We start from the raw sequence: 9,576 nt of genomic DNA, 5'->3' as shown, positions 1-9,576 counted from the left end.
GTTTTCCCTTTGGTTGATTCTTGACACCCTTTATGAAAATCAATTGACCATAGAAGCAGAGGTTTATTTCTGAACTCTCACTGTCTGCATAACTATTGCTTTTTATAATAAATTGTGAATAAACTGAAAAATATGTCCACCTTTGTTAGGTGCACTTTCTCTTAGCCTCTACTCATTTTTCATTCTTTTTTCTGTTTGAACTGCCTAGTCTCTTATTATTCTATCTCCAAGTCCACTAATTCTCTCTTCTGCCAGATAAATGTTGTCATTCTAGTGAATTGCTTATTTGTTATCATTCAAGTCCAGAATTTCTATATAGTTTAAAAATCTTTTATTGATATCCTTAATTTGACAAAGACATTGTCACTGTACCTTCAATTGCTTAATCAAGCTTTTCTTCAGTTCTGTGAACATCAAATTGACAATGGGTACTTCAAAATATTTTTCTGTTAAACCTAACAACTAGTAGTTCTCACAGGCAGTTTCTGCTGCCCTATTTCCAGTGTGGGAGTCATACTTTTCAATTTCTTTGCATCTCATAATATTTTGTTGGAAAGGGCAACATTTTAGATAACGTATTCCAACTTTGGGTACTGGTTCAACCCTCTCTGGGGCTTATTTCCTAAGTTAGTAAATGGTCATGCTCCTCTGTCCATGGGCTTCTCCAGGCAAGAATACTGGAGTAGGTAGCCATTTCCTTCTCCAGGGGATCGTCCCAACCCAGGGACTGAATCTGGGTCTCCTGCATTGCAGGCAGATTCTTTACTGTCTGAGCCACCAGGGAAGCCCGTTTTCCAGATTATTTTAGTGAAATCTACATCTCCATCCATCCTCCAGTGTTAAATTGGACGTTCCTCTTCAGGGAGGCACAGCTCCAGGTATGCCCCAAGTCACTTTGGGATAACAGAGGTGTTGTTGGGACTCTCTTTCCTTGACCCTACAATCAGATATTAAAGGTGTTAGATCCATGAATAGCTGGTTCATTGCTCCATTATTTATATCAATGTCCTAAAGCAAAAATTTTTAATCAGATTATAGCTTTTTTCTTGAGGGGGATTAAGTTTCTGAGGTTGTTCTTGTGTAGTCACTGTCGTGTCCGACTCTGTGACCCCATGGACTGCAGCACGCCAGGCTTCACTGTCCTTCATTATCTCCCGGTGATTGACATTTGTTCTTTGATATTTGTTCCCAGTGTTTGATATTTAAAGACCCAAGGAGGGCTTCTTCCAGGTGTCTTATTCCTGAAAGCTAGCCAGCCTATATACTTTATCTTCATTAGATCCATGGACCTCTTCCCTATTTCCTATACAACCTCCATTGTTTTTTGAGAATTCTCTTTAAATTTCTCCATGTTGTCAACAAAGCCAGTTCCTTTGTGAAGCAATTAGGAACTATTTATCTCCCCTCCTTCCTTCCAAACAAAATCTCAGAGCCAGTATTCTGAAGCTGGGGATGATGGCAAATTTCTGAGTAACACTGTACTCTTGTGGCTAAACATGGTTTGGGGGGGGGGTACTACTTGAGGTCCTCTTGGCTTACTTCTCCTGGGCTGGAACCACCACCTCATGGGCCGGAGGAAGGGCTATCAAGGCTACATTATTCTCAGCACGCCACATCCAGGGCAGAGCCTCCATCCTACAAGTGGGGCCTGGGAAGAAGGAGACAGCCCTCAACACTTGACCACACTGACCTGGGACTGAAGCAAAAGGCAGTTGTGGGCACAGTAAGAAAGCACTGAAGTCTTGCTCCTCCTGGCTGGGAGGTAGAGGGACAAGGGCGTGAGATTCCTGGCTGCAGCAGTCTGGACTGGGGCCTCCACCTCACTGAGCTGGGAGGTGGGACAATCAGGTTTGGTTTAAAATACCAGATTCTCAACTTTCCTGCAGAATTTTCTTATATTTTCTTGAATAGATGTTTCTTCATTTACTAATTCTGTCCTTAGAGTCTTAGAAGTTTTAGGTAAGTTTTTAAAAAATATTTATCGCTGTGTTGGGTCTTCCTTGCTGCACGAGTTGCAGTGCCTGGGCTTTTCATTTCAGTGGCTTCTCTTGTGGAGCACGGGCTCTAGGGCATTGTGGGTCAGTAGTTGGGGCTCACAGGCACTAGAGCATAGTCTCAGTAGTCGTGGCACACAGGCTTAGTTGCTCAATGGCATGTGGAATCTTCCCGGACCAGGGATTGAACTTGCGTCCCTGGCAGGTGGATTCTTAACCCTTAGACCACCAGGCAAGTCCCTAGAGATTTTAAATGGTTACTTTTAATACTTCTTACCAGTTACTGGGGAGCAGGGTCAGCAGAGCTCCTCAGGCTGTCTTAGCAAAAGTTGTACCCTGCACATTTAACTCTTTAATATTGTCATAGAATTCATTTTTCTTTTTTGGTAGCACCATGAAGCATCTTAGTTCTCAGATTAGGGGTTGAGCCTATGTGCCCCCGACCCTGCCCCTACAGTGGAAGCACAGGGTCCTAACCAATGGATTGCCAGGGGATTCCCCCACATTTAATTCTTAAAGCACAGGTTTAATTAGGACTGCTGAAAAACTTACTTGTACTGATTCAATATTTCCTTAAAAGCCCAAGGTCTTAGAGATCCGCTTCCAGATTATATCTGATTTTACTTTCCCTTGGACTCGAGTCAGTTTGAGCTCCTTCCAAAGAAACGCTGCCTTTTATGTCGCATTGTCTTCACTCGTAGCATTCTACTTGTCCTTCCCCAAATCGCAGCACACATAAATCCTACAAACCCATCAAGGTCCAGTTTCAGTGTCACATGCTCCATCATCTCCCTACAATTCACACATACCTCTCATCAGATGTAGTGACTGTCTGTATAACTGCCTAACAAAGGGAAGAAAATGACATCCACTGGAAATCTACATGCCAAACAACATTCACCATTCAGTTGTTTCATTTGATTATGAAACCCTACAAAATAGGTATATTGTTTTTCATTTGCCAAGTCGTGTCAGACTCTTTGTAACGCCATGGAGTGCAGTACACCAGACTTCCCTGTTCCTCCCACCTCTTGGAGTTCACCCAAGTTCATGTCCATTGAATCAGTGATGCCATCCAACCATCTCATCCTCTGCCACCCTCTTCTCCTTTTGCCTTTAAACTTTCCTGGCAATCAGGGTCTTTTCCAATGAGTCAACCATTTGCATCAGGTGGCCAAAATATTTGAGCTTCAGATTCAGCATCAGTCCTTCCAATGAATATTCAGGACTGGCTTGATCTCCTGTGCTGTCCAAGGGACTCTCAAGTCTTCTCCAGCACCACAGTTCAAAAGCATCAGTTCTTCAGTGCTCAGCCTATTTTATGGTCCAACTCTTGACATCCATACATGAGTACTGGAAAGACCAGAACTTTGACTAGACAGACCTTTGTCAGCAAAGTGACGTCTGTCTAGGTTTGTCATGGCCTTCCAAGGAGCTCACTTTTAATTTCATGGCTGCAGTCACCATCCACAGTAATTTGGAGCCCAAGAAGAGAAAATCTGTCACTGCTTCCATTTTTTACCTATTTGTCATGAAGTGATGAGACCAGATGCCATGATCTTAGTTTTTTGAATGTTGAGTTTTAAGCCAGATTTTTCTATCCTCATTTTAAAGATGAGAAAAGCTGAGATACAGACAGGTTAAATAATTTGTCCTAGTCTTGAAGCTGCTGAGTTTTAAAGCCTAGATTAGCATAGGCAGAGTTTATACAATGTTTATTTAACTTGGGGATCAAACATGTATGAAAATATATGTAAATGTTTTACTCAGCATGTGGTAGCTATTATCTCCTTCCATAGGTTGGACACACTGGTTTGCATATAGCAGATATATGTATCTGCTACATTAATGAATTTATGAATGTTCTGATAAAAACCATTCTGTATTTCAAACTAAGGCCAAGTACTTTTTAATTTTACATTTTGAAACATCCCAGTAATCCTATTTATAAATGTCTCATGAAATTGGTATTTCATTCTAACCAATTGTTGCTGTTCAGTTGTTAAGTCATGTCCGATTCTTTGTGACTCCATGGATTGTAGCATGCCAGGCTACTTTGTCCTTCACATCTATATTCTACTATAAAAACATCAGGCAATCGACACATGAACATTTAACACAAATGTAGCCAGAGCTCAAAATTATTATTAAACACATTAAAAAAAATGATTCTTTTGACTTTTTGTTAGTATTTGATCCAAGGACCATAGTTGAACTGTCAGCAGTTCTCCCTTTTCTTCTTGGCTGCACTGTGCAGCTTGCAGAATCTTGGTTTCCGACCATGGATGGATTTCAGTGAAAGCCCGGAATCCTAACTACTAGGCCATAAAGGAACCCCCAGCAACTCTTCATAGAAGAAATTCACTCTGCAAAATTATTGAAGAAGAGAAATGTGCAATATGATTAACAAATCAAGGCATATTTCTAGTCTACAAAAACATGGAAGTGTATTTTTTCACTGAATTTGGCATTCATTTATCAGTATATCGTAGAACTAGTGAAATCATAAGAAATGCAAAGTATAAGATTCATCTTTTATTATCGTGTCATTTCTAGCCCAACATAACAAATGGTCTTGTATAGTATAAAAGTGAACTCCTATTGTTTAATTATTCCTAATAAAAAAATTCAAATATTCATAGTGGATATCAAATAAATAGGTCAAGCAACATAATTCTTTATTCCCACTAAGATGAAATCAGACAAATGAGACATTATGTTCCATTTCGACCAAGAATTTCAGAAGTTAAGAATAACTGACGAGACACAAGTGAAAAAGATATAAACAAATTCTACTAATAAGATTTAAATATGGTACTATACAAAAATTTAAATATTTTCTACCTCATGCTATTTGTTACTGGACTGTAAGGAATCAGAACACTAGGAATTTCTATTATCAGACATTACTTTACTTTGAAATTAGGCTTCCTAATGTAAAACAATATAACCAATGTCTCTCTATTGCTTGTCCCTTGGAATAGTGATTCTTTAACATGAATTTGATTTCTCTCTAAAAGGGAATTAATTCTAACTAGTAAAGTATTTTCAGAAACTCAAGTTATTGATGAATTCATAAGTGAAATAACTGCCTGCCCCAGTCAGATGTGGAGAAACTTCGCCTTATATTTAAGATAAGTAATTTTTAGGCCAAGAGTCCTCCCACAAATTTTAATGCTGCTGCTGCTGTGTCGCTTCAGTCGTGTCTGACTCTGTGGTACTTATCTCTAAATCTAAACATATGCCTGCTAAAATGTAACAATCTCTTTCTGAAGTGTTCAAAAGACATGCAAAATAATATTATCTTAAATTAACATCTATAACAGTAAATTTATAACTATATAACTATGAAATGATTCCATGAAAATGTTTAGCAGACATTAGATGTAGTAAAATGAGACAAATTAAAACTTTTTTACTAAAAGTATCTGAAAGTTACAGACTAAAAATATTAATCCTATCCATTTCATAATAACTGTAAGTAACCAAGTCATAACCTCAAAAAGTTAAAAACACTTAGAAGATGAAACTTATCTTTTTGACACTAATATTTAATAACTAATAAGTAGTTAGTTTTACTTAAAAGGAATCCACTCTTTGAAATCCACTCTTTCTTTTAACTAATTCTCATTACTGCCATTTTGCTTCTTTCTTTCACAAAACAGTTAAATGCCTTCCAATTATAAAGCGAGGTTAAACATCATAATAATTTACACTAAGGTAATTTTCATGGAACTTTAAATTTTGAAAAAGGAAAACACACCTATTCAACAGGAAGGAACAATCTTCTTTATTAACCTCACTGTATATTCAGAAAGGATTAAAAAACACACACATTTGCTGGGCCACAAAACTGTACCAAAAGTATTTCCTTACAAAATAACTACATAAACCAATAGTCCTGGACTGACAACAAAGACATATATCGACATACATTAGCATGAATTAATACACAATTCAAATGTTTTTGCAGCAAACTTCTAGCAGACCTTTATTCCCTTAATGAGGGAGTGTACAACTTCTTTAACTCTTTAAAAATAGTAATAAAAAATTACAAAATAACATAAATGTAGAATTAAGGCTGAGACTATATAATCTAGTATTAATAAAGTCAAACGATGTTTATAAAACTGATGCTGCTGCATATTATATATATATACATATATACACAAGATAAATCTTTAGAAATTTAAAATGCTGTCAAAAGTTAACCCATCAATTTAATATTTTTCCATGTATCTTAAGATGTGAATTCCGAGATACCTGTGCTTTTCTGATTTTATTCTGAATTACAAGTTTCCTCTCAATTTCCAATTAAATACCTAACCTCTAGAACTTTCCTTAGACACAACAAAAAGTTTTGTTAAATAAATTCACACAAAAGTAATAAAAAGGTCTGCTCTCAAGAAACAGTTCTAGCATATTCATGATAAACATACTGAAAAACAGTACATACACTTGTCTTCAGGATTAATAAATGCTATGTGTCAGCTGTGCAGTCACTGCTGTAATTGCGTATTTTCCTCTGACACATTTGCAAGATAACGACAACCAAAAGGCCTGACAACTGGAATAATTCCAGTAAGCCCACACTGTCCAGTGAGATTGACAAAACTGAATGGTTGCTTCCAGTCCTGTTTGGCTAAACATGGAAATGCAAGCCTAGGTTCTTGTATCATCCCCAGAAATATTCATCATAAGTCACCCTCTTGGTCTTCTGAAACAGAGCTGCAGAAGGCAGGGCATTCTTAGGGAGACTAATGGCCTCCTTTCTGTCATCTCTCACACATCAGTTTTGGTTATAATCCTGATCAAAGTGGAAAAAAAACACAGTTAAGTTTTATATACCAAAGTTCTCCTCCCCTGTAACTCCCTCATCAGACCTCCCCTGTAACTCCTTCATCAGACCTGGGTGGTTAAATACGCAGTGGAACCGTGTTCTAGTAATTATAGTAATTCTTGGTATAAACAGACTTAATTAAATCCTTGTATGTAAGCATTTCTTTCACATGTATGCAACAAACAAAAGCTTGACAGCAAAGCAGAAGTTAACATATACAGAGGAAGAGATAAATTCTGTGTAGCATAGTTCTTTGGAGTGCTATATCCTAGATCCAAATTTTGCAGATTATTGCTTATTTTCCCCTTTCCTAAAATGAAATTACCATTTAAAAATTTTAACAAGAATTATAATGCTTATTAGAGAAAGGTCACAAAGATAAAGCAAAAACATTCAAAAATACTTATAACTCTATTTACATACAGAGGGTGAACATCTTAGTATATATTTATGCAGATATTTTCTTACTCAGATATATTTTCTTTTTCTTCTTGGGGGGGCGCTGTGCTGGGGTCTTCATCGCTTTTTCTCTAGTTGTGGCAAGCAGGGGCTACTTTCTAGTTGTGGTACAAGGGCTTCTAATTAAAGCGGCTTCTCTCGCTGCTGAGCACAGGTTCTAAGGTGCACAGGCTTCAGCAGTTGTGGCACATGGGCTCAGTAGTTGGGGTCATGGGCTCAGTTGGGGCACAGGCTCAATAATTGTGGCACACAGCCTTAGTGGGATCTTTCCAGACCAGGGATTGAACCTGTGTCTCCTGCACTGGGCAGATGGATTCTTTACCCCTGAACCACCAAGGAAGCCCTATACTTTCTTTTTAAACAACAGTTCCCTGAACTGCCATCTCCAAATAAAAGACACACAATTTTGGTAAAGAGCTAATTTGTTATCTTTATGAGTAGAAAATCGATTAGAAAACCGAAGTCTCTACTGAAGGAAATGAGTCTACTGCATAATATATACTGCTAAGTATATTCTGTTGATTCTAAAATCCACATTTTCCTACATTTAACATCTCTGACACCACCTTATAATGTCATGAGTTAATCTGCAGTGTTTTCTTTCAGTGCCTCATGGAATAATGATGTTTTTAATAGTTACTGACATCTTACAGTTGATGAAATATGATATATAATCCCTATAAAAGCCAACAATATATAAATAGGTAATACACACACACTAATAATAACATATAAACACATATCATATGTTGCTATTTCCTACTGCTGAATTTGTTTTCCACTGTATGGATGAAATCACTATTTCAATATTAAAGATACTTTCATCTCAAATGCAGTAACATTTTTGATATAGTGTGAATTATGGAGAACAGGTAGAGACTGGGGATGAGGAAATTACTAATTAAACAGTGGTTTAAATTTTAAATAGAAATTTAAAGTGATATTAGATTTCCCAAAGATAAGCAGGATGTAAACAGGAAGCCCCAGGTTAGAATACAGCAAATATGCGATCTACATTCTCACCTGCCACCACAAAGCTCGATGACAACAGCTTTTTTATGTTTGTTTTTTTGTGTATGCAAAAAAGCTGTACTGACAATATGGGTCTATCTCTGAAAACATTTACACTCTTCACCCGTGTTATTCCACAAATTTGCTATGAATTTTCTTGGTGTTATCTTCTGTCAGTCATTGTACTGGGCCTTCAACAGGCCCTTTCATCCCTGGGAATTCTCTTCCACAAGTTGTTTCTTCTCCATTTTCTTCTTTCTAGGATTCCTGATAGTCTGAATTGGTTCTCTACATCTCCCCCTTTCTCTTCACATATTTCCCACTATTTTCTGGGAAGTTTCCTTTACGTTAGTCCTTTAAATTTTTTCCCCCTCCTTGCCTGGCTTCTGCTGCTGTCCTTTAAAGGGTTTAATTTCAGCAATGGGATCTGTAATCCTGTCCTGGCTGTATCTTTCTCCTAATATCCTCTTGGTTTCACAAATGTAACTCCTTCCACAATCTAATCAGAAATTACACACAGTTTTTAAGAGAGTTCAGCTGAATCATCTTCCAGGGTTGGTTTTGTTATTTATCTTGGATTTCCCCTCACATGTTGTTGACTCCCCTCATATGCATAATGACTCTCAGCTGTACAATTACACTTAAGAAAAAGGACTGTGCTGCTGGTCTGGATTTAGTCTTCTATTAATAAAAATAGAACTGTTTTCCCATTAAGGCTGCTCTCTGAGTAGGAATTTTAAGGGATGAGGGAGCAGGGGAGTGGACAAGAAGGCTTTGCTTTAAGGGTATGGCTGGAGAGCCAACTAGCAGGTTGCTAGTGTGTAGATGCTGGCAACAGACAAGCCTCTAGGGCGCCACCAACTACATTGGAAGCCATGATACCAACTTTTAATTAACTAATTAGCATTGTTATCTAACTTCCTGGTGAAAGTGTTAATACCTAGAAAAAAGAGAACAGAGCTCTTAAAGCCTGGGGTTGAAAACTTGGCATGGTCTAGGCTCTGTTTTCTCTCCTCTTCCATTTCGCTCCCTCCTGTTTTGGGCTGGACTTCTCTGACTGAGTCCAAGGTTCCCACTGTCTCTTGATTATTCCCAGAACCTCCTCCTCGATATTCCAGCCTTGTTTCTATCCTGTAATCCCCAGAAAACCTTAATCAAATGTGAAGGCAGAGGAAGACAGATTCAGACATGCAGTTTCTATTTATACACTTTCCTAAGAAGTTATAAGAGAATGACAAGGAAGCCGAGAAACAATGGATTGCTGAGAGAGCA

The 9,576-nt window shown here is 37.8% G+C and overlaps 1 protein-coding gene across 2 annotated transcripts in view; it reads right to left on the bottom strand.

Annotated features, from left to right (window-relative positions):
• Positions 1–4,106: 4,106 nt before the first annotated feature.
• SMCHD1 (structural maintenance of chromosomes flexible hinge domain containing 1) overlaps positions 4,107–9,576 on the bottom strand; it is a 127,607-nt gene continuing 122,137 nt past the window's right edge. The window contains exon 48 of one of the 2 annotated variants that reach the window (XM_027526268.1): positions 4,107–4,360. In XM_027526268.1, coding sequence (XP_027382069.1) covers positions 4,306–4,360 — 55 coding nt within the window. In that variant the 3' untranslated portion in view covers positions 4,107–4,305. Of the gene's footprint in view, positions 4,361–4,649; positions 6,802–9,576 lie in introns of those variants that run through there. The other variant, XM_027526269.1, reaches the window with a different exon arrangement.

Source organism: Bos indicus x Bos taurus, chromosome 24 (genome assembly GCF_003369695.1).
Source record: "Bos indicus x Bos taurus breed Angus x Brahman F1 hybrid chromosome 24, Bos_hybrid_MaternalHap_v2.0, whole genome shotgun sequence".
Classification (NCBI taxonomy): domain Eukaryota; kingdom Metazoa; phylum Chordata; class Mammalia; order Artiodactyla; family Bovidae; genus Bos; species Bos indicus x Bos taurus.
The sequence above is the reverse complement of the archived record's forward strand: the minus strand, read 5'-3'. Positions and strand labels throughout refer to the sequence as shown.